This window comes from Anser cygnoides, chromosome 5, assembly GCF_040182565.1.
Source record: "Anser cygnoides isolate HZ-2024a breed goose chromosome 5, Taihu_goose_T2T_genome, whole genome shotgun sequence".
Taxonomy (NCBI): Eukaryota; Metazoa; Chordata; class Aves; order Anseriformes; family Anatidae; genus Anser; species Anser cygnoides.
In genome coordinates, this window is record NC_089877.1 from 6005989 (window position 1) to 6033019 (window position 27031).

At 35.8% G+C, this 27031-nt stretch overlaps 1 protein-coding gene across 5 annotated transcripts in view; it reads left to right on the forward strand.

The window, feature by feature from the left end:
- The window catches only part of OTOG (otogelin), a 107819-nt gene that overhangs the window by 75299 nt on the left and 5489 nt on the right, over positions 1-27031 (forward strand). For 2 of the 5 annotated variants that reach the window (XM_066997388.1, XM_066997386.1), the window contains exons 36-54: positions 359-4209; positions 4814-4982; positions 5990-6126; positions 7577-7666; positions 8059-8242; positions 11116-11336; positions 12277-12415; positions 14036-14230; positions 15097-15309; positions 16076-16180; positions 16545-16655; positions 17894-17995; positions 18434-18532; positions 19192-19232; positions 20368-20443; positions 21390-21568; positions 22659-22763; positions 23187-23306; positions 24866-24911. In XM_066997388.1, the coding sequence (XP_066853489.1) occupies positions 359-4209; positions 4814-4982; positions 5990-6126; positions 7577-7666; positions 8059-8242; positions 11116-11336; positions 12277-12415; positions 14036-14230; positions 15097-15309; positions 16076-16180; positions 16545-16655; positions 17894-17995; positions 18434-18532; positions 19192-19232; positions 20368-20443; positions 21390-21568; positions 22659-22763; positions 23187-23306; positions 24866-24911 (6183 nt within the window). The other 3 variants (XM_066997389.1, XM_066997387.1, XM_066997390.1) reach the window with 3 other exon arrangements.

Genomic DNA, 27031 nt, shown 5'->3' on the forward strand with positions numbered 1-27031 from the left:
ATGTCTGAGGTTATGTTTTTGTCACTTTTTCAAATACGGGTGTTTAAATTTGTGTAATTATGACCTTAATTATACAAAGTTTGAGTTTTCAATGAACATCTATTTTAGTTTAGAAAAAACTGGAGTACTTTTAAAATAAGAAAAATGTTCTTTCTTCATAAAACATTTCAGTATTATTAGATGTGGAGCAAATGATTGAATTAACTTATTTTTGAATTTTATGATGTTTAGAAGTTTAAAGGCAAGTGAAAAAATCAGAGCTAAATGAGTTAATGTAAACTCCTTCTAGCTCCACTAGCTTTATGTCTGTAATTTATTTATAAATATCAGACCGTCATTTATTTGTGTCTTATTTCAGGCATTGAACCTGCAGATGATAGTCCACCCTTGCCACCCATCATTCAAACACCAGCAGTTTCACACGTAACATCAAGTACAACTTCGGCAGTGATCAGTGAAGTGGTAACTTCATTTCCTGTACCTGAAACAAAGGACATAGAAACAACACTTGCTTCAAAATTGAAATTCACTGCAACTGCAGGGAAAACTAAATTTTCAGCTGTAACAACTAATACAACGCTTCCAGACATAACTTTATCATCATATATTTCTCCACAGACAGCAGAAATGACATCATTTGGGAGAAGAACTACAGGAATGTCTGCGACAGCAAAATCTAATGTAAGCTTGTCTTCTCTTGTTGTCACTTCAGAAACCTCCACAAAGATACAAGTGATCAGCAGTGGTTCCACTAAACTATTGAGGGCTACAGAACCCTACACAGTAACTGCTACACATGCAGTGACTAGAAGCACAGGATCAGAAGGCAAACCAATTTCTACTTTTATTTTTACTGGGACACCAGTTACACTTAGAACAACAGAATTGCCAGTCAAAACTAAAATAATGGAAATATCAGAAATAGCCACGAGGACACTTCCCACAAAAGAAGCACAAGTAAAAACAGAAGGGCTGACAACATTTACACTTCCTTCATTTGAATCAAGAACAGAAAAAACTACTGCACATCAGCCCCGATATTCCACATTACCTCTTCTGGTTCTGCCTTCCTATACATCACCAGTGAACCTAACAGGAACTTCAGAAAGGACAGAAGTAAGTATAGGACAGTCTTCTACCACAGTAGGTAAAGTTACAGTAACATCATTTTCTCCTGTGATCACTACTCTGTCTTTGCTAAAACCAGCGTCTTCAGAAACAACCAAAGCAGCACATGCTTCAACAGAACAAAGTGCAAAGACTGTATTTTTGCCAACATCCACACTGCCTGTTTCATTAGGAAAGACAATTACAGAACCTCCTATTGAAATGGTTCATCACCTGACAGATACTGTGGGGGTACTTTTCACTACAACCCTAGGTCCAAAGACAACAACTCTGCAAACCCCAGAGAAATCATTAGAAACAACTTTGTTACCATTTACAACTCATGGAAAGGAAACTCTCAAAACAGCATCTTGTGTGGAGCATACATCTAGTTCCTATTTGCCTCCATATTCACTGCATCCTAGTTCTAAAACTGAAAAATCCACCACTCTTTCTACAAAAGGACCTTCAGTGTCTGTTCCTACTCCCGCTTCTCCAGCTTTAGGTGAATTAAAAAAAACATTTAAAACTGTGTCAACAACAGGGTATCCCTCACACATAGTTCTAAACATAACAGAGCACTTGACTACACTGTACACTAAATATCCTGCTTTGCCTGAGACTACCAGAGTGACACCTTTGTCTATTGAGGTAACATCCAAAATAACATCGCCTTTTGAATTAGTAGCAAAATCAACTTTGTTTTCTGGAAAAACATTTACTGAATACACATCACCTTTGGTTTTAAGTACAGTGAAGACAAGCACTTCAGCATATTCAGGTAATGTTACCACGTCAGCAAAGAAAACCTTTATCTCATCAAAAGAAACCACTACAGTTCCTTTCATAGCTACAAAAAGAGAGTCAGATGAAACAACGTCCTTCACTGGATCTCCATGTACTCTCCTTAGTGCAACCGAAACCACATTGTTAACCACACAGCCTGAAGAATCAGAAGCAGAAAGAATCGCTAGCATCTCCACTAGAAAGCCATCTGCTTTCCCTTCTTCACCATCAAGCTCTCTAATCACTTTAAATCTTTCTCTTCCTTCACTACCCACATACGGAAAAGAAGCATCACTGACAGCTCTCAGTCCACTACGTACATCCCATGAACCCATCTCTTTATATCCAAGAACAACTATAACAAAATCTATGTTAGGAACAGAAAAGACCTCCTCACTCCTGACTTCCTCTACTTTATCCACTATAGCAGAACATTCAAGTCCAATAACAGTATCATATGACAAATTGCCAGGCAGAGCCATTTTAAATACCACTTACGCTACATTCTCTCCATCCTCTGAATTCAGCATTCAGCATAGAACAACCAAAGCAATGACAGACAAAGAAAAATCAGCTCTATCCACTTCTGCTGTACTTCCATTAACAAAGTCTCACACTTTCTCCACCTCTCAGTATCTATCAGATAAATCAGTTTCTTTACCTTCTTTAACACAAATAATACTGGAAGTAACAACCACACCAAAATACCCTGTAGAAACTAAAGTAGTTTCTACAGCATTGAAGTCTACAGTCGAAAGTATAACAGATACAGTAAAATCTACTGCTTCTACAGCTCAGAAATCCTTTACTCCATCTTCAGTGGCCTCCTTCCCTCAACAAACATCTTCAGGAGATAAACTTCCAGCACAGAGCACAAAGGCTGTGACTATACCGCATTTTTTGACTGAAATAGATACAAAACTTGCTCATCAGACTTCTAAGCCTTCCTTGACAGGCCTAAGCACTACCCCAATTTACCAGCATCCTGCAGAAACTCTAGCAAAACCCACTGATCAGCCACAAATTCTATTAAGCACAACTGAAGCTGTGGTAGAATTGACTTCCCCATCCCCCTTAACTACCTTCCTACCTAAAGGCATTCATTCAAGTGTGTTACGTACCTCATTAGGTCCTACACAAGTTATTTTACAAACTGAAAAAGAGTTACATTTAGCTGATTCAGTTACACAGCTGTATGTGCCAAAAACTTCTGTTTTACAGTCTACAGTCCCAGCTAGAAAAACAGCTGACTTGACTTTTGGTACCAGAATTCTCCCTTCTTCACCAGAAGTGCTTGCAACTTCCTCTTCAACCATTAAAAAAGACGCCTTTCCTTCATTTTCCACACAGAAGGCAGATACTGGTGTAAAATTCACATGGCAGTCCTCAGTTACTGAATCACTTGTTTCAAGTCAAACACCTGAAACAACAACAGTTTCACCAGAATTTAAGCTGACCTCTTCACATTTGTTACCAGAAACAACAGAATTTCCCATCATGATGGGCAGTGAGTCATCCGTAGGTGCCTTTTTCACCCCTGTGATTTCAACAGCATCCACATCAATGGGTAAAAGTGCTACAGAGAAAACTGCAGTGTTGCCAAAGCAAGTCACACATTCAACCACTGCCTACAGTTCCACTTCTCTAGCAAGTACAGTCTTTTCAGCTGCGGTCCATACGTCAGCTGCAGCTTCAGCCTCTTCAGTGATGAGCAGTACAGAGCAAAACATCACTATTATATCAGCAACCTCAGACAAAGCAAAAGCTGTAACAGAATCCATCACAACCTCTGTGAAGCCAACCTATTTTTCTATTACTTCAAAAGCAAAAGAGCCTATGTCCCCTGATACAGAAAAATCTGTAGAGCTGGAATTAATGACAGAAATGCAACCTGTCCATACTCAAGGTGTTACCATTACCTCAGAAATACCTCAGACATTTTATTCTCCATATTTCACAAACATAACGGCAGTTCCTTCTAATGTAAGTGTATCAGTACTGTCCACCGTACATTCATCCTCTGAACCAAAACCTTCTTCTATAGCTGCATCATTGGCCAGTACTACACAAACTTCGAAACTTGGAATAACATCTGAGATACAAACACCTTCTGTGAGTTCACTAGTAATGATACCTGACCATTCAAATGTCACAACAGCTCCGTCAGTTTCCTCATTTGCCTATTTATCTACCAAACCACTTTATGGTTTGACTACAACATTTTCTGATGGATTGTCAACAGCTGAAGCCATGTCAGGAGTCACAACATCAACTTCTATGTTGCCTACAGCAACAGCAACTCTTCAGACTTGTACAGTGAGTAACATTATACATATTTATCTGTTTGGTTTTGAATATATCTAGCTTACTTTTACACACTGATAAAATCATTATTTGTGAGACATGTTTTGATCTTTAGGATATGAAATATAGGCATTAAACAGGGCAAGCTGTTATTTTCACAGTTATATCTTTAAGTCTGGGTAACTTCAATTGTGCATAATGGTTTTCATAAGTGCTATAATGCACTTTTGGGCCTCAGTTTTTTGAGTATGATTGTTACAAGAATATTTTTGCCAAATATAGTTCTTTATGTTGTTCAATAATATTTTTCTGTCATGTAGCCCTCCTTCCCACAGATCCTACTCTTCCTTCTTCTGTTCTTCCATACTTTTTATTCTCAACTCCTTTTATTTTAAAGTTAAAAAAAAAAAAAAAATCTGGTCTGCCCTTTACAACAGGACTGAATTTTAAACTGTCCTCAGAATGGTCAGATTTTCAAAGATGGTTTTCACTTAAATCTTCCACCATAAGTATTCTGTACCTGAAGAATGTGAGCCCCTTTTTGAGCAAATACTCTGCGATATTGTAATGTTAGCTTGATAAGAATGGTAACCTATGTCTTTTAAATATGCCTTAGCCAATCACAGAGAATGAATGCATAAAATACATTTGCTTGGATGGACAGCTGATCCAAGTTAATAAGTCGCAGAACTGCCCATACAATGCAACTCAACCCAGCTGTGGAGTTTTAGGATTTGCTACTCAAATGAATGGGGACAAATGCTGCCCAAAGTGGGAATGTGCATGTAAGTTTTAATTTTGCAGTACTTTTCAAATGAACTTAGGTAACAATTTAACGCATATGTAAGAAGGCTAAGAACTAACACTTCTATAACCATGGCGTAGAAAAAGAAGATCCATATTGTGCAGGTTATTTGTTGTCAAATGTGATTTGCAAATGTAGTTCTACACCCAATTAAATGAAATCAAAGTACTCCTTTAATGTGAAATGAATATCTTATCCAGCTTTAGGTATCTGCAGTGGACTTGCCTGACTTAGACCTGTGTTCTGTCTAATCAGAGGAGACATAGTCAATATAGCCAGTGGATTTTATGGTTGATTGTATATATACTTCAGGATGAGAAGACTCCTAGAGTACATTAACCATCACTGTTAACAGCCTGGGGACTCTAGAAGCATAGCTGTACTGTAGTCACTCCCTTCAATTACATAGAATTAGGCAGGATGTATCCAAACCTTAAAGAAAATTAAATTTAATCCATAATGGCAAAGAAAGAATGCAGAGATAAGCAATGCAAATTTCCACTTACAATCTAGAATACGAAATAACTAAGAGTAGAACTTCAAACCATTTGAAACATAAAAACTTTAGCAGTAAGCCTGGAAAGAAGGGAATGTGCAACAAGAGCTCCCTCAGGAACAAGACTAAAGGGGAACTAAGGATCTGGCATGATCCACTGCCATCCATGTTTTTGCTAATTTAGGGCTTGTAAAAATTATAAAAATGTGCTGGCAAGAACTGTAAGAAAGTAACTGATTGCAGAGGACTGCAGATTGTCCCACTAGAACATGAAGGATTTGACTCTGCTGTCCCTTTACAGAGATGCAAGCAAAGGTGATGACATATAGCTGAAAATGTGCTGTATATGTTAAACTGTACAGCAAAGAAGTTAATCTTATATAACTCAATATTTTATCTTCCTATTTTGTAGTATTTACAGAAAGTAACATAAATTCGAAAATACATTATTAAGTTAGAAAATACATTTATTTTATTTTTATTTTTCTTAGGTCGTTGCACAATTTTCTCTGATCTGAGCGTTGTAACCTATGATGGAAATCATTTGGCTTTATTCAAAGAAGCATCCTACATTGTTAGTCAAACTCAAGATGAAACTATAAGCATCCATATCCTTGACTGTAGAATGGTAACTAATGTTTATCAGCTAACAAAGGATGTTCAGTACTGGTAATAAGATGTATCTTGGGAATGAGTTACATATATATTCCTCTAATGCACGTCTTTCTAAATAACAGGTTATAATATTTGCATGCAATTGTGTTTAATTATTCAATCCTATGCAATATCTATGAATTGTACTTGCACTTTACAATACTTTGCAAGAATTGTATGGGCATAGTTTATTCTGAAACAGCTGGAAGGTGAGAGGTAGATCCATATTTTATGTGTAAAACAGGCAATGTTGTGAGAGATTAAATGGACATTCATTTATTAGTCACTCCCACCAGCATGTAAAAAGTACCATTGCAGAGTGCTATTTTTTTTGTATCTAGCTTCATTTGACTTTACTGCGTGAAAGAGAAGATATGTAGAATTTGAAAGAACTTTCTGAAGCTGCATTAGCCCACTTGGCATTTCATCAGGCACTGCCTTGCTGAGTGAGGATTAACACACTTGAATTCCTTATTAAGTTTCATTCAACCCTAATTTTGTTTCAAGGAATGCAGGCTAGCACAGCCTAGCAAAGTATTTCATTGTATCACTTTTCATATATTTACACGTAGAAAAATTTGCACTGGAAACACCAATCTTGAGATCCCTAAAAGAATGTAGTATTGTCAGAAAAAATTAGACCACCTTGTACATTTCTAGGTCTTGGACAGGGGCAAGTATTTGCTGTTTCAGAGAGGGAAGAGAAAAACCCTACAAGAAACAAATACAGAATATTTTGCCTAGTGTAGAGATTGGCTTTATGTCATGAAGAGTTAAGTGCTCATGAGTGTGGAATAAATGTCTTTACAAAATTCTTTTAACTCCAGACTCTTCTGTGAAAGCTAGGTAATGTTGACATCCATATGAATATTCACACAAGGTTTGGTCATGAATAGTGTTACACCTTATCGAAGTTAGTTCTACAAGTTCAGTATGATTGGTATGACAAAGCAGATCTGTTTCTGACTTTCGTATTTTTGCTTTATGTTATATTAAATGCTATTTCTTTTTTGTTCAACACCTTGTAGCTCTATAAGTGTGCATGTGTTTCTGATCCATTTCTTCTGTACTGTTCATTGATCATATAAATTCATCATTCGCAGTCCTCTTTTTGCTTACCTTCAGATATGTAATTCCTATTTTTCAATGTCCAAACAGTTATTCTGCTGTACTTTCTTTTTCTTTTTTTTTTTGATACAACACAGTTCCTAACCACAATAATATTTTGTTTGTGTATTTTGCAAGAATGCTATCCAGATGAACTTTGTAGTCCAAACTTTAAAGTACAAACAGCTGCAGCTTTCCTGTCTTAAAAATATACACAAACAATCCTTAATGTCCTGGTATCTAAAAATAATGAACAGCTAATGTATAAAGCTTTTGCACGTTATCACTCTGGTTTATATATTATGCTTTCTCCACAGAATAATTCAAGTTCAACTTCCCTGTGCCTTGCAATGTTGAATTTAACCTATATATCAGACCAAATTATTATCAATCGTTTAAGTAGAAAAGTAAGTACTTTGAGGTTTTAATTTTCTCTGCCTTCTAGATAGCATCTTATTTCTGTAGTCATCAGCTATCTTCTCATGTGGATATGGAAGTTTAGCATAAGACACAATAGGTAATATATTCTATTGTTAGGACTTGGGAATTTAGTAAACTCCTTTTAAATTCAAAGAGTCAAACAGTGATAAAGGGACAGTTAATGAGGTAAGTCACAGAGTAAGGCAGTTAAAGTGATTGTTTTTCCCTTTAGTGCTTAGATATCTTTGTGAAGATGAGCCTAGCTTCTTTTTAAATTGGTTAGGAGATAGATTCTTAAACTGTTGAAAATCTGACTTTACTTCTTCTACCTACAGCATTTGGTGCCTGACGTTTAAACTCTTCTCTGTGTACATTTTAGATAACAGTAAATTCAAGATTTGCTTGGCCTACTATTAGAAAATATGGATACAAGGTAGAGGATTCAGGCTTCAAGTATGCTGTTGAGACCCCAACAAAAATCAGAATTCAGTGGTTTCACAACACAGGTGTGATGATCATAGAGTTCAATACTACCAGAGAACCAAAAGCTTTGGGACTATGTGGTAAGTATAGAGTACTGCTAGAAATAAAGATATTCAGATGCTTTGATAAGGAACCACAATTTCCTAATTCCATCTTTTGTAGAATCTTGTTTAAAACAGTTATTGCAGATCACTGCAAATTAAACAAACAAACAAACAAACAAAAATCTATTAACATGAAATGATTAATAAGTTGGTCGGTTGTTGAAATAACGTTTAATACCTATCAATGCAATCACTTTTTACTGACAGTTTTGCTTCTGAATGTAGCCCGTTTGAATCACAAGTACAATTGCTGTAATCAAACCCAAATAAGTAAGTCAGACATGAATCTGTAATGTCAAATAAAGTCATTTACAGATTTAGTGTTTGCTCTCCATCTGATAGGAAGTGATCTGTGCTATTTTCAGTTTCTAAAGGTCAGAATTCACAGGAACTGTTAACTTGAGAGAATCTATCTTAGTTTATCTGTTAGAGGAAATAGTTCAGGGGGAATTTTTTAATAGTAATGGGTTAGATAACCACAATAGTGCACTCCGTTAGGTCTGCTCAATCGTTTCATGTAGTTACTTTTCTGAAAAAAACATGAACTTGAATAAGCTGCTAGTGATATAGTTTTTGCAAGCATGTTTTTGTGTTGTTCTATATCCTTACTCTGACACCTGAATCTGTAAATTTATCTGCTGTAATTTGGAGCTGGAAACCAGGGTTATGGAGTTCATAATTACAGTGGAAATCTTGCCAGTTTCAGAAAGGGCAAATGCCTGTAGCTCAGTATCAAATACCAGTGATAGCTCAGTCAAGTTCCAAGTCCTGTGGACAGTAATGCTTCTTGCAAAGGAAGAGAGTTTGAATTTACTGCCATTTTGAAATTGGGTTATTATCTGTAATTGGCTCTGACCTTTGTTTTTAATATCATTCTTTCTCTGTACGGCTAATTGTAATTAGATCAAACAGAAATAAGAAAGTAAAGATAATATTTTTTAGTAGGCCTGATTGAAGTTATACTCGAAAGTCTCTTTTGCCTTTACCTGTTTGATTATTGTGATAGGGAGAATTAGGAACGTTACATTCCTGGTTTACACGGTCTATTAGCAAGATGACAACATGTCCCTGTGGCTGGTGTTCCATGCACAACTTCTCTGGAGAATGTGCTATGTATTTCTGGTATTCATCTCTGATTGGGATTCTCTGTATAAACCTGCCTGCACATTGCTGTCTGTTGTGACTCACCAGAACCCACTTTAAGGTTGCCCTGCACCTTTTCAGGGTATATTAGTCTACACTGAGCTATCATGCTTTCTGCGTTTATTTGCTTCTTGTTCTTGAGCTTTCTCAGAATGCCTTTAGGCTGATCTGCAGTACCAGTAGATCCTAATTTCTCAGCTTCAGGTAAAACATGGAACTGAAGGCACCATTACAGTTTTGTAGCAGCAAGTATCCCTTGGAAGTATCTGCATCAGACAGCAGTGCCTTTAACAGTGACTGGATCAGGCAAACGTGGGAAGTGGTGAAGAGCTGGTATGGGAGATGAGGGATGTCACAAGGGATTATGGACATCTCTGTAACAACACTGGTGAAACAGTGCAAGCATGTCATTGTAGGGGCAGCCAGGTCCAGCCAAGTCAAATGTGAAACCTTAGTTTTGCTGTGTTTTCTTGTCAATGTACAAGAAAACTGGAAAAAGTTGTCAGACAGGGTAGCAGTCCCTTCAGAGCTCTCAGAAGTCAACTCAGTACTTTCTGTTTGTGTTGCATAAACTCACAACCTCTGAATATTCAATCAGAAACATTTTTGGTCAATTAATATTTACAGCTTCAAAAGCTGTTTTACTCTTGAATGCTTATTGCTATATCACTTATTTTCAGTGGCTTGCTCATAGTGAAAAATACTAAAACACCAATTTTCTAGAAAAGGGTTAAATTCACCAGTAATTGCTGAACAGATATCTTTAGAATTATTATGAAAGTTTCTTGAAACATCAGAAGAATGCTTTCTAGAAATCTGATACAAAAACATCAGAAATTGTGATTAGGAAGGAAAGAATGGGCGACTGATTTGTCATTCTGCTTTTGTACTGGCTGGCTCTTAAAAGACTTTCCAGCAGAGACTGTTGTAATACTTGGATGTTCTGTGTTAACCAAATTGCTCTCCATGTGCTCTATGTTGCTTCCTTTGTTCCCCAGTGTTTTGAAAATGCCAGCTACCTTAGTTTAAACAGAAACAAGATGTGATGCTGCATTCTGTGAAGAAACTAAATAAAAGATTGCTTTCTTCCTGCTGAGTGGTAGTATAAATGTACCGGGAAGTGCCAAAAGCTGCACTTTTATGTTAGCTCTTAAGCCAAAAGATGTTCAACACTGCCCAGAAGCATAAGTAAAAGAAGGTGTTACACTTTTGAAGTACAGTATCAGATAGACATCTTGACATTTAATGGGAGTTGCCTTTTCCGATAATATTTGCAGTTTTCATTTGTTGCTATACATGGAGGTGCTTTGTAACCTTTTTTTTTTTAAACCTTTTTTTTTTTAAAAAAAAAAAGTATTTTTTTCTTTAGTGCTTGTGCAACTCAGCAGTGAAGCTTGCATGTCATTGCTGGGCTCTGAACAGCACATTTAGATGTCATAGTTCTTGTTTCATGCATGTGCAATTCACAGATACATCTTTACTTCACTTTGTGTGAAGTTCCTATATCTTTATCCTACAAAACTTTGCATGTCTGTTGTGGGTTGTGATACTGTCATGTTGTGTACATTTTTTAGAAAAAACGTGTACTTTTTTAATTTACTTTAATTTTTTTAAATGCAATTTACGTGTTTGAATATGCCACTTCAAACATACTTGACAATGAACTGTCCAGTGTTAACCTGCTCTTTTTTTCTGGTAATACATAGGTCTTTGTGATAGAAGCTTGGAAAATGACCTGATGCTACCCAACAGGACAGTGTTAAGCAAAAGTGATGCTCCATCGACTTTTATAGACAGCTGGCAAGTGCCAGACACATTAAAGTATGTTGGAGAAGACAGGCACCAGGAAACTAATTGCTCAGTCATGGACTGCTCAGAGTGCTTAAGACTGGTTTTGAACCAGACCTTCAGCAGCTGTCACCCTTATGTATGTTAACTATTTTGGAAGCTTACATTTTGGGAGAGATGCTGTTGTGATAGAATTTTGTATACTTGATAGTTTCATTAATGTGGAACTGCATGTAACCACATTTATGGAATGAGATATATACTTTTTTGAATGAGAATATACTTTTTTGTATCTTCGGTTGCGAGATAAAAATAATTGAAGAGTGCAGCAAATTGATAGGAGAGTTGCAATAAGCAACTGACAATTTCAGAATTCCTAATATATCTCTGTTAGTTTTGGTAATAGCATCTAATTTATAAATCAGTCCCAGATAATTCAATTGAATCAATAGGATGTACAGCAAAGTAAAATAATTTTAGGACTTATTTCATATTTAAGTGTTCAGTAATTTAACAAATTCCAGATCACAATGCATAATGTAAAGGCCTGCATTCTCAAGGGCTGTAGAGAGCAGGAATTCCAGCTTACAGTGAGGAGAGGGTAGAGCAGACCCCTTAAAGTAAGCATAAGTAGAAAACTGTGCAAACAAAACATTTATTTGTGATCCTGTGACTTCATTTACCATTTCAACTTTTGCATATTGTTGGGTTTGATGAAGAGGAGGTCAAAACCAAACAAAAGCACATAGGAAGAAAGAATGAAGTCCAGTTAGTAATTATGTCTTCTGTTAGAAAAATTATATTAGCTTTTGCCTTGGCATTTATAATAGATGAAACTGAAGAGTATAAGGACATCTCTCACATCTCTCTCTCTCTCTTTTATTTAAACATGTTCAGGAAACCTTCCCTTAAATACCAGTAGATACTCTGTAGACCAATAAAGTCAGATGGTCCCTTTTTCCTGTGAACCAAGAACTTTTGCCTTAGTTGTTTGTAGCTGATATTTTAAAAAGTCAATCTTTTTGCTACATAGCAGGGTCTCTACGAAGGTACAATATTTTTGATTTTTTCCTTCCTAGGTTCCACCTCAGCTATTCTGTGATATATGGGTTCAAGACACCAAGTACATTCAAAATCCATGCATCTCACTAGCTGCCTATGTGGCAATGTGCAACAAATTTAATATTTGTATAGAATGGAGGAGCTCTGATTACTGCCGTAAGTATTCTCCATGTACGCGTACCTCTAGTGTTTGCTGAGACAAAACCTGCCTAGTAATAACAGTTGAATAACAGTTGAAAATATCACTGCTCCTGGGGTTTTCAGGTACCTTGGAAATTATTATTGAGATAATAAATTCAGCAACTTTTATCATAAAATAGAAAGCAGTGTGCAAAAGGAATCAGGCTTATTATATCCATTTCACAGATGGAAAAGTTAAGCATATTAAAATGCACGACCAAATGGGACCTATACTTGTCAGCAGGGCATGGGCATGTCATAATGTGCTGCAAATAAAACCAATAGTCATGGAGTCTAAAGCTTAAAAATAGTCAGATTTAAAAGTATATATATTCAAGTTTGTGTGAATTTCAATTGCAAATATACGTTTAAAAAGAGACCTTACAAAATATATCTGTAAATATAGTTAACTACTCCATCCATCATGACGGGATGCATGCTGTCTTGGTTTTATACCACAGTGTATCTGGTGGTACACACCTAGGAGGGAAGAACAATGAAGTCATAGCTGGATTTTGTGGTCACTACGCATTAACATGCTGTGGACTGTTTTTTTAAAGCCTGAGTTCCTCTATTTACAGAGCTCCACTAGATATTTCCTGTGGGGCATTATAGCCATTTTTAGTAGCGTGGAGCTGAACAGAATCAACCTCCTTTCCCAATTAGCTTTTAAGTTAATTAAGTCTAAACTGGAACCTTCTTTATTATTGAGCAGACAGTCCCTTTGTGAATTGGGCATCATCTCATTACCATCATTCCAGATTGTACTGCTGTGTGACTTGGGTATTATTACATGGTAAGGATCCTACTGGCTGTTCACAGAACCACAGTGTTGGCATTTGTAGCCATTCTCTTTCTGCCATATATATGCAGCTTGTATGTGACCCGCATTTAAGCAGTTTTGATCCATCATGTTAAGTTTTTGACAGCAAAGGTTAAATCAATCTATTCCAGCATGCACTCATTACATACCAATGAATTTGCATTAATAGTGTAAAGAATGTTAAGTTTAACTGTGTCCATGGACTTTAAAATAACATACCTCATCCAAGAGAGTGATTAATGTGAATATCTATTAAATATAGCAATGAATTCATGCCATTCTTTTTTGTTCCAAATAAAACAAGGCTGAATTTGCCTTTATGTATATCTTTTTGTAACAGACTATACTTTGCTCTTTAGTAATCACCGTTTTCTTTATCCACTGCAAAGTACTTGATGTGTTTCAAAACACTGCATTATTAATCTGTATATTAATCTGTGCATTATTAATCTGTGTACCATTATAAATCTGGTATTTGTAAATGTTTTTCAAGTATGAATTATTTTGTGTCAACACTTTTGCATGGTTTTTTATCTCTACCACCAAAATGCAAAACAAAGCCTGACACAAATGTTACCACAAAGAAGTGAAGTGCTTGTGAAATTTCTTTTTGTTTGAATTTTTCACGTAGAAGATGCGTAACAGTGTTTTAGATTGGTAGATCCTACTGAGTTGGCAAACAACAAGTTGACAAGAAGACAACCATGTCTTCTCTTAGGTAGTACACCCTCAAGTGATTAGGTCTTCATATAACTGATTTATTTCATTTCTAGCCTTCCCCTGCTCTGAAAACTTCTCCTACCAGGCTTGTATACCTGCCTGTGAGGTTTCAGATAGTTGTCAGAATAATGAAGTTGCTTCTCTGGATTCAAACACCTGTTCAGTGTTGACAGAAGGCTGTGTCTGTGCTGGAGGGACCATTCTGCACCGAGCTCACACTGCTCTCTGTATTCCTGAAGAAAAATGTGGTATGTTTTGATGCGATTTTCTTCTTCATTGTCTGCAAGCTGGTGGTCAGATGCTTCATTATCCAGGCCTGGTCTGATGTTGTATAGGCTTTGCATATGTTGTTCAGCTGAGGCCTCTGGGGATTCAGTAAACATTAACTTTACAGGTGGGCAAGCAGGAAATGTCCTTGTGGCATATGACTTTGCTCAACTTCTCTCAGCTGGAGGATGCCCTTAAAAATGGTAGGTTTTACTTATGCTTATGTGTTCCATTATTTGAAGTATGTTAGTCTTGGCCTCCTTTTCACCTTGCCCTTTGCCAAGGAGTCCAACCTATTGATACTAAATGGAATTCAAGAGTTATGCAGCAACAGTTAATTACACATTTTGGATTATATACGTCCTATCTTCTATCTGCCAACATTGATAATTCTTTTCATCACATTTCTGCCTGAGGACACCAAATTGTGGACCAATACTTAACACTAACAACACAAATCTGAAAGATGCAATTTTAAAAGCAGATTGCATAAAGCACTGTAAATTAATAAAAGTTTTGTCGTGTATGAAATACAAAAGCAAGTTCTTTTCAGATCACAGGTTTAAAAACAAAGGATCAGACTGGGATCTTAAATGCCTAGCTTTGCAGTGGAGACTCAAAACAAAGTGGAGATCCTGATCCTCAGGAGGATATTGAGTGTCTTGCATTCCCATACAAACTCAGTCTCAGACTGTCTCCTCTTTAACTTTTTTGTTGGGGTAATATGGATAAGTGATGCCTTAAAAACTCTGGAACTTTTATAGTTCTGTACCCTCTGTGGAAGAAAATGGTGGTGAAAACTGGAAATAAAAAGGAATTGCTTCTGTCTTCTCTTGTCCTGACCTAGCTTGTACAGACAGCTCAGGAACACCTCATGCTGTTGGTGAGATCTGGAAAACTTCTTTGAGTGGATGCTGTATGGAAAAATGTGTTGACAGTGAGACTATTATTCCAATGGAGTACAACTGTTCAGATATCCGTAATTTAGACTGTCAGCGATTTGCAGAAGTGGCCTTGCTTGTTCCTGGTGATCAGACATGTTGTCCTCAGAAGATCTGTAGTAAGTATTCTTTAATGATTACGAATATTACCCACTGAAATATGCAAATAACCTTTCCCTGTGGTTTATTTTCCTGTTACACATCCTATTTTTGAAGTGTATGGTAATTATTTGAATTTATAGATTGTGCAGAAAACTGTAAAATCTTTGCACTATTGGCTCAACATCTAGCGGGATTTGGGGGAAAGGGAGAGGGAGGTGAGAAGTGTGCTAAGAACTGAAAAAGCTGTGATTATTTGGTATGTATTGTGTTCCTCACAGTTGTGCAGTCTAATGATCTATTTTAACGTCCAAATACAAATCAATGATATAACTAATTATTAGAAAAAGATATCAGATGACTTTACAAAGTCACCACTAAAAAAAAAAAAAGGTTAAAAGCTTTTATTTTATATTTTCTTAATTCATATTTAGCTTAAAAAGGCCATCTTCAAAACAAGTTGCAAGTTTTCCTGTTTTGGCCACCTGGGTTGATACTGTTGTAATGAATTTTCCACAGGAAATATATATATATTTTATTTTAAGTGGCGATTTCACAAGAATTAAGCTCTCGTTTAATTTTGCCTCCACAGAGAGTGTGGCAAATACTGGACACTTCTGATCTTGGTCTTGTTTTTTTTTGCTAGTTTGTAGTGGTTATTTGGAGATATGGGGTTATCAAACTGCAAATACTGCTCTGCAAATACTGCTTTACACTACTCAATTTATAAATGCATAAAGTAGTTTAGAAGTTTTCTTTTTTTTTTTCTTTCCCTTTATGAAATAGTTTGCAATCAGAGCCTTTGTGAATCCCTAATCCCAGAATGTAATGGCTTGGAAAAGCTGGTCACTTACTACAGTGAAGAATCCTGTTGTCCCAACTATGTTTGCGGTAGGTTTCTTTTGAAAAGGTAACACAGTTCAGTGTGTAAAAGACAGTAAACTAATAGATCAACTTTTTAGCAAAAGAAAGTTAGCATAGACATCATTGTTAATATGTCAATTTAAAAAAAAATTCTTTCATCTAAAAGCTCAGGGTTGGACTATGCCTTAGTTGGTGCAGACATAAACAAATATTTTGTTTAATTTTCAGGCAAGGAAGGATGTGTGTATCACTTTGTGATACAAAATAAAAGGATTTCTACAGGGTCTTGTAATATTTCTCTGCTCTACGTTGTCATTTCTTACACATATAGCATAACTAAAGAGGAATGGTGTACTTTACATAAAGAAATAATCTGTTGTGCTTGTTTCAGAATGTGATCCAGCAAAATGTGAACCAATGGAGCAGATGCCAAGCTGTCAAGAGGATCAAACATTAATTGCTGCTCGGGTGGAGAGTACCTGCTGCATATCCTATATATGTGGTATGGAATCCTGGCTTGCTGAGTCTTTAAGTGTTTTTGCATATGCAATGATGCCTGCTAATAACTTCTCAGCTCAGGTTCTTTGTACTTTCTACAGCTCTCCAAGCATAGTAAGGCTTGAAAGTGGCATTTAGGTTTACAGGACATAGGAAATGGCAACAACCACCAAAAATCATAGAGTGGTTTTGTGCAACTGAGTAGTGTTCTTGGGTAATGTAGAGGAGTGATGGTGGAGCCCATGGGTGAAGCAACTGAGGGCTTTTGAGAGCCTGTCCATGCACAGTGTGTGGACTGGCTGTAAGACTCTTTGATCTGAAAGAAGACTGAAATTGTTATGTGCTTTTGCTCCCTATATCCTGGTGTTGTATCAGGTGTGGCCAATCTTATTTGATGGGAAATATAACATATGAGAGTATTATGCAAATTTATTCAGTTTCCTTGGGGTTGACCCTTAACAACTTAATTCAGTAATGAAATTGCACTTTTGGTATCAGTTTAGGAGCTCTGTTTGTTACCATAGAGTTGTTTTCTGTAGGATAATAATGTGATAATGATATGTCCTGTAGGCTTCTTTTGAATGGACTCCATTTTTGCATGTAGTTTTCTATGAATCATAGGCCGTCATGTTGAGTAGAATTTCCATGTGCAAAAATTTGAACCTTCAAAGAAAACTTTAAATACACTTCTGTTATTTACAGTATTCAGGGAGTCACTTTGAGCATGTGATAGCAGCATGCTGCACTTGGTTTTTCTCTCTGTCCGCACAACATCTTCTTCTATTTTTTGATATGATGAGTCTTTGAGTAAATACCAGAATGTACCTACTGTGGTTTTGCTATGTGTTTAAGTGGGAGGACAATGCTGGGCTCACAGGAAATGCCTTTAATTGTGGATCAAAGGTATTCTATAGTCCTAGCAGAAGAAGCATTCCTGAAAACAACAGGGTGACTTGGCAGGAGAGAAAAACTAGGAAAAAAAAATCATAACAAAAGAAATTGAGAGAAAATCCTGTTTGGTATGATCTGACTCACAAAGAGTTACTGCATTCATTCCATTTAATAGAAGGGACAAATAAAAGCCAAGCTGCGCTGAATATTAGCCTCTTGTGTAGGGAAGGAATGACTTCAGAGTACCTCTGCTCTTTCATATGTGTCTGTGAGAAACTTATGGGTATGTGTTTCCTAGGCAGTAGTAAAATTTCTTCCCGTGTTTTAGTTTTAAATAATTGTTTTCTCCAGCATGCGGGGCTTGCTCTGATCAAATACCCAAATGTCAAGAAGGAGAAGTTCTTATTGTGGATGACAACACCACAGAGAGATGTTGCCCTACATACCAGTGTAGTAAGTTTGACTTGATTTTGATATTTTAAGTAACAGAGAACATAGCAAATTTTGTAGTGTGGATGTTCAGTGCCAAAAATGGTGGATTAGAGAGACAGCTCCATTGTGTATATAAGCAAACTATAATCTGTTTACTCTTTCCTTTTAAATCTTGACGTGCCTAAAGCATTATCTGAATATATGTATCATGGAGACAAATTTCAGACCCCAAATTCTGGAGATTTAAAACTGTTTTAAATATTTGCCTAGGATAGTTGTACTCAACACTACTATTACCTGATGGCTAACAGTTAAATTTTGATCATCTGTCTTTTCAAGTAAGATGTTTTCTAAAAGTATTCAGTACAAATAAGCCATTTAGTATCTCTTGATTCATATTACCGCTCAACAAAATATGACAACCTTCTGTTTACTGGATTTTCTTTCCCTTAATTTTAGTTTGTGAAATACATCGTTGTCCCGAATTCAAGTGTATGCTAGGCATGTCTTTGGTGGAGGTATGGAGCCCAGAGAAGTGCTGCCCATTTCGGACATGTGGTAAAATGACTTTTTTTTTATTTTAGTTGACTTAGAAAATAAGACACTGAAAAGAGCTATGGCTTCCTGGGGATAAGTCTTAAAAATTAATAAGGACATAGACTCTAAGTTGTGCAAATGGTTATTTGCCATGTATACAAGCCAGCTCTACCAGGGTGAACATCTTATGAACAGACATTGTAAAGTCACAGTTAGTAAATTATTTATGGCTTTAAAAAAAAAATTTGTGAGATGTTCACAAGTCAGGAATTTGACAGTTTACAAAGGTGGTAGTATATCATACATCTTTCTGTGATGCCTTAAACACAATTCTCCGTTTCTTTATGTTGATTATAATGATTATCATTGCTTCAAAATAGCTAGAGGCTAGAATAATCGTATTTTTTTCAACATGTTCAGATGGACTGCAGATGATAAAATGCTGTAAATTTTTCTGATACGTAAAGGTGGTCACAGAAGCTGGTATTAGTTTTCAGGATGGATTAAAAACCAGATATAATTCTGGACTTCCAAGGCTGGTGTATTTCAAATACCTACCTGCAAGGCTTCTTCAGTGATGACCTGAAAATGTGGAACTTCTGTTCTCTGTGATGCTCTGTTTTAAAGAAATTGCATATAACTTTCTAATTCATTGTTTCTGTAATTGTATTTTGTTTTAGAATGTGCATGCGAAACAATCCCTAAACCTCAGTGTAAACTGGTATGGAATCCATTGTATTTGTCATTATGCTTTTATTATTTTGTTAATAAAAATATTTGTTAGTATCTTACTAATAGTTTTATCAGTAAAATATGAAATGGCATGTCATTCTCTCTTTTTTTTTAATTGTTTTACAAGAAATTATTTCAGTTTTTATGAAGCCATTTAAGTTTTAATGTCTTGCAGAGTAAAATGACTGTATGGTATTGATATGTCTTAATTTTTTATGACTATATGCTGCCCGGAGTATTCATAGAGTAGAACTACTTTCATGAATCCAAGGACAGAATTTTGTTCAATTGTCAGAAATAAATACTTTAAAGCTTAGTATTTAGTTAATATTATTTGTCATAGTGCATATGTTAATCTGTATTATGCACCCAGACCATTGACTCAGCAAAACTTTTTAAATTGTATTCCACTGTGATTTGTTCTGCATTGCAAAAATGCTTATTAGCATTGCTGGATTAGGTTCTTGGTCAGGACTGGATATTTTATCCAGAAAATAATACTGCAGTGGGAATAATCAATAAAAATTCTAATTTGAAACCCTAGGAAGGAACTGAAAATAGTACTCAGCTTTTATTGAGGATTTTTTAGTGAGTAAACTTCAAATGGCTTTGCAACCGCAGTTGTTAATTCATTTTATATATGAAGAAACTTAGGCAGAAGGAATCAGGAATGGGAGGAAAGTCTTCAATCGCATGCATGTAAACTATGAAAGGAAAAATTAAAAAGTACATTTATACTGTTGCAATACTATTTACATCCATTAAGTTACTCCATGAAAAAATACACTCCACACTGTATGGAGAGTTCTGTATAAAGGCAAGCCATTGCATCATGTTTTTGGCCTGCCATAGTCTTCTTTGTCCTATGTGTCTCCTGTACTGACAACACCAATAACTGCTGCTATTTTTCAGGTGTAAAAAAAAATCCCATTTTGTTGTCGTTACTAAATTTAATGCCACTGTGGGTGATCAAAGTAGAAACCAAAGTAGACTTCTAGGGGCAAGAGATACTGTTATTCGAATCCTGGAGGAAAGGTGTTTACAAAAAAAAGATCAATATAAATGAGCAAGCACTGTCATTTTACTTATCTTTTTTTTTTTTTTTCCTGGTTTTATACCCATAGGGACAGAAACTTCAGATAGATGAACAGTTTCAGAACAGTACAGAAAATATCTGTAACTGTGTTAAATACAAATGTGGTAAGTCTGAAAACAATTTGATTGAAAGAAACACCCTTTTAAGTGCAAGGTAATTATAATTAACTATAAATTGTACATTTGAGCTTTCAACGTGGTACATAAGAGGAAATATTTGACTGATAATTCACAGATAGCATACGAAAAGACAGGAGAACAGGACTGCTCTCTAAATATTTGGTTGATTATAGCTTGTTCTTGGATTCTGTTATTTCCTACAACAGGAAGTCTGTGCAGGGAAATAGAAGACAGAGTTTAGGAGAAGTTGGTAAGTGTTGACTAAACAGCCTAGGCCTTAATGAGTTGGAAGGAAGACTCCAGCAAGAAACTAAAACCCATACTTGATGTCCAGGAATAGTCCAACTAACCCATTATGAGACTACTCAGGAGCTGGTAGATATGCTTACGTGTTTTATGTGATCAAGGAGGTAGCATTGAGCACCATTCAGAACTCATCTTGGCCCAGTAGTGTCTCAGAAAATTGAGGAAAAAATAATTCCTTGGGGGCACTCAGTTGGCCAATGAAGTTGGGATTGTCTTTGCATAGATTTCTACAGCAAAGGTATATACTTCTGAGCTATTTATCCTCTGCTCCCTCAGAAATTGATGGGGAGCAATAGCCATTCTCAGGCACACTTCTTATCCTAAAGCACAATTCAAATCAGCTGAAGTCTGCACTGTCATTTTTGTGGTACTGCTGATAGAATTTTATTTACTTAGATTTCATCATCCATGGTTATCTTTGAAGTAATTTGACAGTTGTAATGAAGCATTAGTTCATTATTATTAACAGTTTACACTTGAAAATCTGACATATTTCTTGAAGAGTTAGAGTAGATTTTTCCATTTCCATTTTACTGTCTGAAACATTTTTTAAATATTTTGATACCAAGCTAATTGTCCTGAGTGAGCTGTTTATTTTTTTATTTTTATTTTTTTTTTCTTGTAGTGAGAGACAAAGTTTGCCTGAGTAATGAGAGAGGTGTGCTGCTACCTGGACAGAAAATTGTGGAACACAGTCCAGATGGCATTTGCCATATTTCTTCTTGTACAAATGTGATTGATCCTTCTACTAAATACTACCAAATAAACACATCATCAGTAGCCTGTGCTGTCAAGTGCAAAGCTGTAAGAAATTCAGGATTTTAGACATTTATATTGTGATTATTGGTCTTCATTACATTTTGTTGTTTGTTTTTTTTTTCCTTAGTAGACTATAGTCATGGGAACAAGATAGAAAAAGGAACTATGAGACCCCCCTCTAATGATGTGCTACCTCTCTTCGTAAAGCCCTAAATTCATAAGTATTTCACTGTGTGATCTATTCTCCCTAAAAATTACTCATTTTGCTGTGAAAATACAAGGTTGAATTTGGGTGACTGGAGCACAGAACAGACACAGTAAAGTCAGTAATAACCCTACTATTGCTTCCCTTTAGAAAGACAAGCGGACCTTATTTGATCTAAATTTTTTGAAGCTGAGATCCTGTTTAGGGAGGGTTTTGCACTAGCTTGATGGAGAGGTGGTTTGAAGCGCTGGACAAATTTGTTCTCCCCTACAGTGCATCAGATTGCAAGTTGCGGTACCATCTCATGCATTTGAACCATCTACTGAAGGGGGCCAGTGCTCAGCAGGATCCCATACAGAGTACAGTGCTAATCCTTAAAGGACCAATAGCATACTGCCACTTTGCATCTGTAGCTGTAGCTGCATTGTGCTGTAAACTGGCACAAGTGCCAGACATGGTAGACTCAATAAGAGGTCAGTAAGAACTGGGAAGAGAAAACAGATTAATTAAATAAGAAAATGGTGTCTTTCTAGAAAATATAATACATAATCATAGGAATATGATATGGTTTACTTTCTAAATTATGTATGTGTTGTCTAATGTGTAAAAAGTCAAAATTTCAGTGGTTGTTGATGTAACCTGTCAGGCTAACATTTGAAAATGATAGAAAGACCAGTTCATTCTCCAAGTTGGAGCTTCCTTCCCATTTACTTCAATCAAGATCAAAGGTATTTTATAAAAGGTTCCTGAACATACAGAGCACACAAAAAGCTAGCTACGTGTTTTTGAAAGTTACTTAAAAACTGTCTCTAAAATCAGATACCCCCCCCCCCCCCCCCCAAAAAAAAAAATAAATCTTCCCATTACACTAATAAAATGTCAAGTTGCACAATGGTGTCATACAAGGATTAATATATTTGATTTTGGCAGAACCAAGTCTATCAACCTCCAAAAGATTTAACAACTTGCTGTGGTAGCTGTAAGAATGTGTCATGTCTCCACACTTTCAACAATGGGACAGTTGCCAATTTTAAGGTAAATTTGTAAATGTCTTATTCTGTCAAAATATTCAGAAGTAAAGAAAAAAATCATGTAACACTCTACATACATTGCTGTATAAATTGTTCAAGTAAGATCTTTATTTGGCCAAATACTAGGAATTGTTTTGCATTTATACAACATTGTTTTTTGGAGAGTCAATTATATAGCTGTCTACGAGGATTAAAGGATTTTGATATACCAGAGAATAATAGTAAACCTGACTATTTTATAACCTCTTTACGTGATTTAGTGGACTTTAAGCTTTGTACTTACACAGAACTTCAAGGTGCATCTAAATCATGTTTTGCTCTAAGTATTACAAACAAGATTGCATTCAATGGAATTGTATAACAAATATTTGTAGTATTGTTTTTCCTGAGTTGCTGTGTAAAGATTCTGTTTTACAATTCTTAACAGCCTGGTACTATCTGGATTTCAAACTGCATCAGATATGAATGCATTAACACAGCAATCGAACCAGTTCTAGTTGCATCTTCAATTGGCTGCCCACCCTTTAATGAAACAGAATGTGTGAAGGTCAGTGCTTAATACATTGTTTACATTCCACCTATGATTTATGATTGCATGAAAAGATTAACATTGACCAAATACTTTCTGACCTCAAGAAGGAGAAATTACAAATTCTTGCAGTGCCTGCTCTTTGAAGATGAAAAGCTCTACCTATACATGTATAGTGTGCCACCAGACTGCCCAGTTACACAGATGAAGAGGCCACTTCTTATTCTCAGAAAATATTTTCTCTTTTCCTGGAGGATTGTAATATCAAGACAGTTCCTTAAGCAGCCGTCTGAACTTGGAAGATTTTCTGGGTTGAATAACATCTTTATAACTGACTTATGTGTATGGCAATTTGATTTATCATGACGGTCAAAAACATTGAAGAAAATGAAAGATTGTCCAAATATCAGAAAAATCTTTTCAACAGTGAGACATAAGGCTTTGTGGACTAGTTTTGCAGGAAAAGCAAAGGTTCTGTTGCTTTGAATTTGTAAAATGAAGTTAGACTAAGTACCAGCGAATGTATGCAAGAAGCATATCTCATATTCTTCTGTCTAGTTCTAAGTTTTCATGCAGGTGGGAGGATGCTTTCCTTAATGAACGACGGTATACAAGCAGGGAACAGTTCCAAAATAACTAGGTAGCTGTAGTTCTTCCTCACTGATAAAAATGCGTTGGTTCTTCAGAGAGTCTCAGTCACACAGCTGGCTTAAATGCTTTTTTTTCTGTTCTAGGGAAATTAAAAAAGAAAAGTTTCTGCTGTCTTCTCATAAAGTTTCTCACGTTTGTTCCTGTCCCAGAATCCAGTAATGTGTACTGCTGGGACCGAGTAGCTCAGTAAAAAGTTTGTTCCTTCTTTGTTGCAATATGGTAGATACGTATCAAAAAAAAAAAATAATGATAATAAATTGAATAGCTGTCCTTTGAGGCACAATAGACAATTATTCTTTGTTCTGCATAGGAAAGACATGGTGAAGAGTTAAAGCAAAGTGATCATCATGGCTTGAGATACTGAGCTGGACATCAAAAATTGGACTCTTCTTCAATGTAATCCCAGGAGAGTTTTACAAAGACTACTGCTATTCTTCCTGCAGTACTCTGTCAAGTGCTTAATGCTACAGCACAGAAGACAGCCATGACACTCCACAATGAGAAGAGAATGGCCTCTCATTTAGATGAGACTTCTGTTTAGAATTCAGAATCAGTTTTTTTGTGATTGCTGATATAGCCTCTGCAAGAAGTCAAGGTTTTGCTCTAAGCACCATGGTGTCAAACTTAACTAAGTAATTACCTTTCCAAATTTGGCATTTTGTTAGCTAGTGACGTATAGTGGTATTAAGTGACAGCTACTTAATAACTGATTTGTATTTAAAACTGGCAAGTTAGTTCATTTACGTGTAAACCTTCATCAATGCTCTGGTGTGTTGCATTTGCCTGAATAAAGTTATAAAGATGTAACTGTAAATTGCAGAGCTTTATCTGGAAGATTTTTCTAATAGTGCAGATATGTAGAAATGAATATTTGAAAAAAAAAAAAAAAGTGTTTTTTCCTCTTTTTTTATTTGTATCTTGGTCAGGTTGGAGGCTATGTTGTACCATTCCTGGAAGGATGCTGCAAAACATGTAAGTGATTAAATGAAATTCACAAGTTTCCACTCATCAAAACAGGTCTGTCTGATTGGTTTTTACCTTAGGAATAAGTTTAATGCTTTACTGCATGGAAGCTTGATTCTGACCTCACTGATCTCAAAGGACATGTTCTTTTCAGTCTCACTTATGTGAATACTAGTGAAGCTAATGGAGTTAAACCAGAAAAAAAAGTGTTTTAGCATTGACGGTTTTACTACACTGATACAGATTGTAGCTGTCAAAGTCACTAACATTGCTACCTTAAGAATGGTGTAGTTCTCACGTAAGTCTCCTCAAAATATTAATTACTGCATTTAATATAGTAAAAGCTACTGTGTTTTGGAAGGTGCCTTAAAACGTGCTTCAGTTACATTCATATCTTTGTATTTGATAAAAATGGAGATTGATCTATGCAGTTTGTAAGTGAATGCCATAAATACTTAATTAATTGTAATATTATCTTGGATTCTCTTTATAAACATAGTTAAAAAGCTTTCAGGAAACTTCTTTTAAAATAACTTATAAAGAAAAAATCCACTTTTACTTGATTACCAAGATGTGTTTTGACATCTGTGAGAGCTAGTAAAGGTGCTCAGGAAAAAATAAAATAATTCTCTACAGAATATGTTCTACATATGCTAATTCTTAATATACATCATGAGCTAAGTACGTTTTTTTTCTTAAGATCCTGGTACTTAGCTGAAACATTTTGGCTGATTCAGTGAAGAACTTAGCCTAAGGCAGACACCTAACCTGAAAAATTTATGCTCAAATACCTGAAGTTGAGAATTTTACAAGCAATTGAAAAGGAGAATTTACTGGGCAGTATCATATTATCTAAGACAAAAAGGTGCAAAAATGTCACTCTCTTTGCATAAGTGGGTGCAGCAGTGAGCTAAAAGCTATTGGTAGTAGGAGATATATGTAGGGAAGAGAGCAGGAGAAAGGTGCAGGTATTTCCTGATGGGTGGGATGGCACTTGAACAAGCGTGACTATCAGAAATGGTACCATTTGTAGAGTTACTGCAGTGCGATATAAATTGCCAGCCAGAATGTAACTTTTATTTTTTTACGCATTACTTACTACACATTTTAGTACAAAGGTTCTTGAAACTGTGGAAGATCTGTTTTTTTTTTTTTTTGTTGTTGTTGTTTTTTTCTGCTCCCTGTCACTGTGAGGGAATGGTAATATCTTCATGATTTTTTCACTTTAATGGACCTGTGTTATAAACACTTGTTGCTAGCTCTGTAGCCGATTCTGCATTGGCTCTTTGAGATTGTTTTTTGAGATTATCTGACATTATTGTTCAATGCCTTAGCAGCCATATAAGCCAGTTTCTGAACAAATTTTTATTAAGATGGTTTAAAATCTATTAAGAGCCTCTTCAGCAAGGCAGAAGATACTGCTTCTATATTTAGAGAAAGATCATAATCACACTCTTAATTATTCAAGACAAAATAAAATTATTAACGTAGGACATGCACCACAGAATACAATTAAACACTTAAAAATACCCAGTGACTTCTGCAATTTGCATTTACAAGTACATTCATGTCGCTGATTTCACAGCTCTTTATAGATAGCATGGTCAGTGAATCATGTAGTTCAGCCTGACTCAGAACAAATCTGGCATGAGAGCTATCGGTCAATTGTAATTTGTGTGAGACATTTTATGAGAACAGTTATCAGCATGTCATTTTCTTTTGAACTTTTCTTTTTTACTTTATCATCGGAAACAGTTGTGATTTTTTGCTTTATTTTTTAAAATGAAGTCCTCTGTGTAAGCCCCAGGAGTTCCTTGAAAATCCAGAGAGTTTTTACCTGCACTGCTCAGAGAAAAAAATTATACTATTTCTTTCTTTCAGACCAAAAGAACAACTTGAATTTAGGGTACCAGATTGTCTTAGTTATACCAATGTTAGAAATAATTTTCTGAAGACATCTGTGATTGAACCAATTAAAGAATGACTAAAATAATTGGCCCACAATCTAATGCAGCATCCTAAGCAGTATGTTTGAATTCTTCCTGATTTTGACATTATGCAATGCAAGTAATATAGACTTTTTTAGGTTGAATTCATTTCTCAAATATGTTGAAATCCAATAGCTCCAA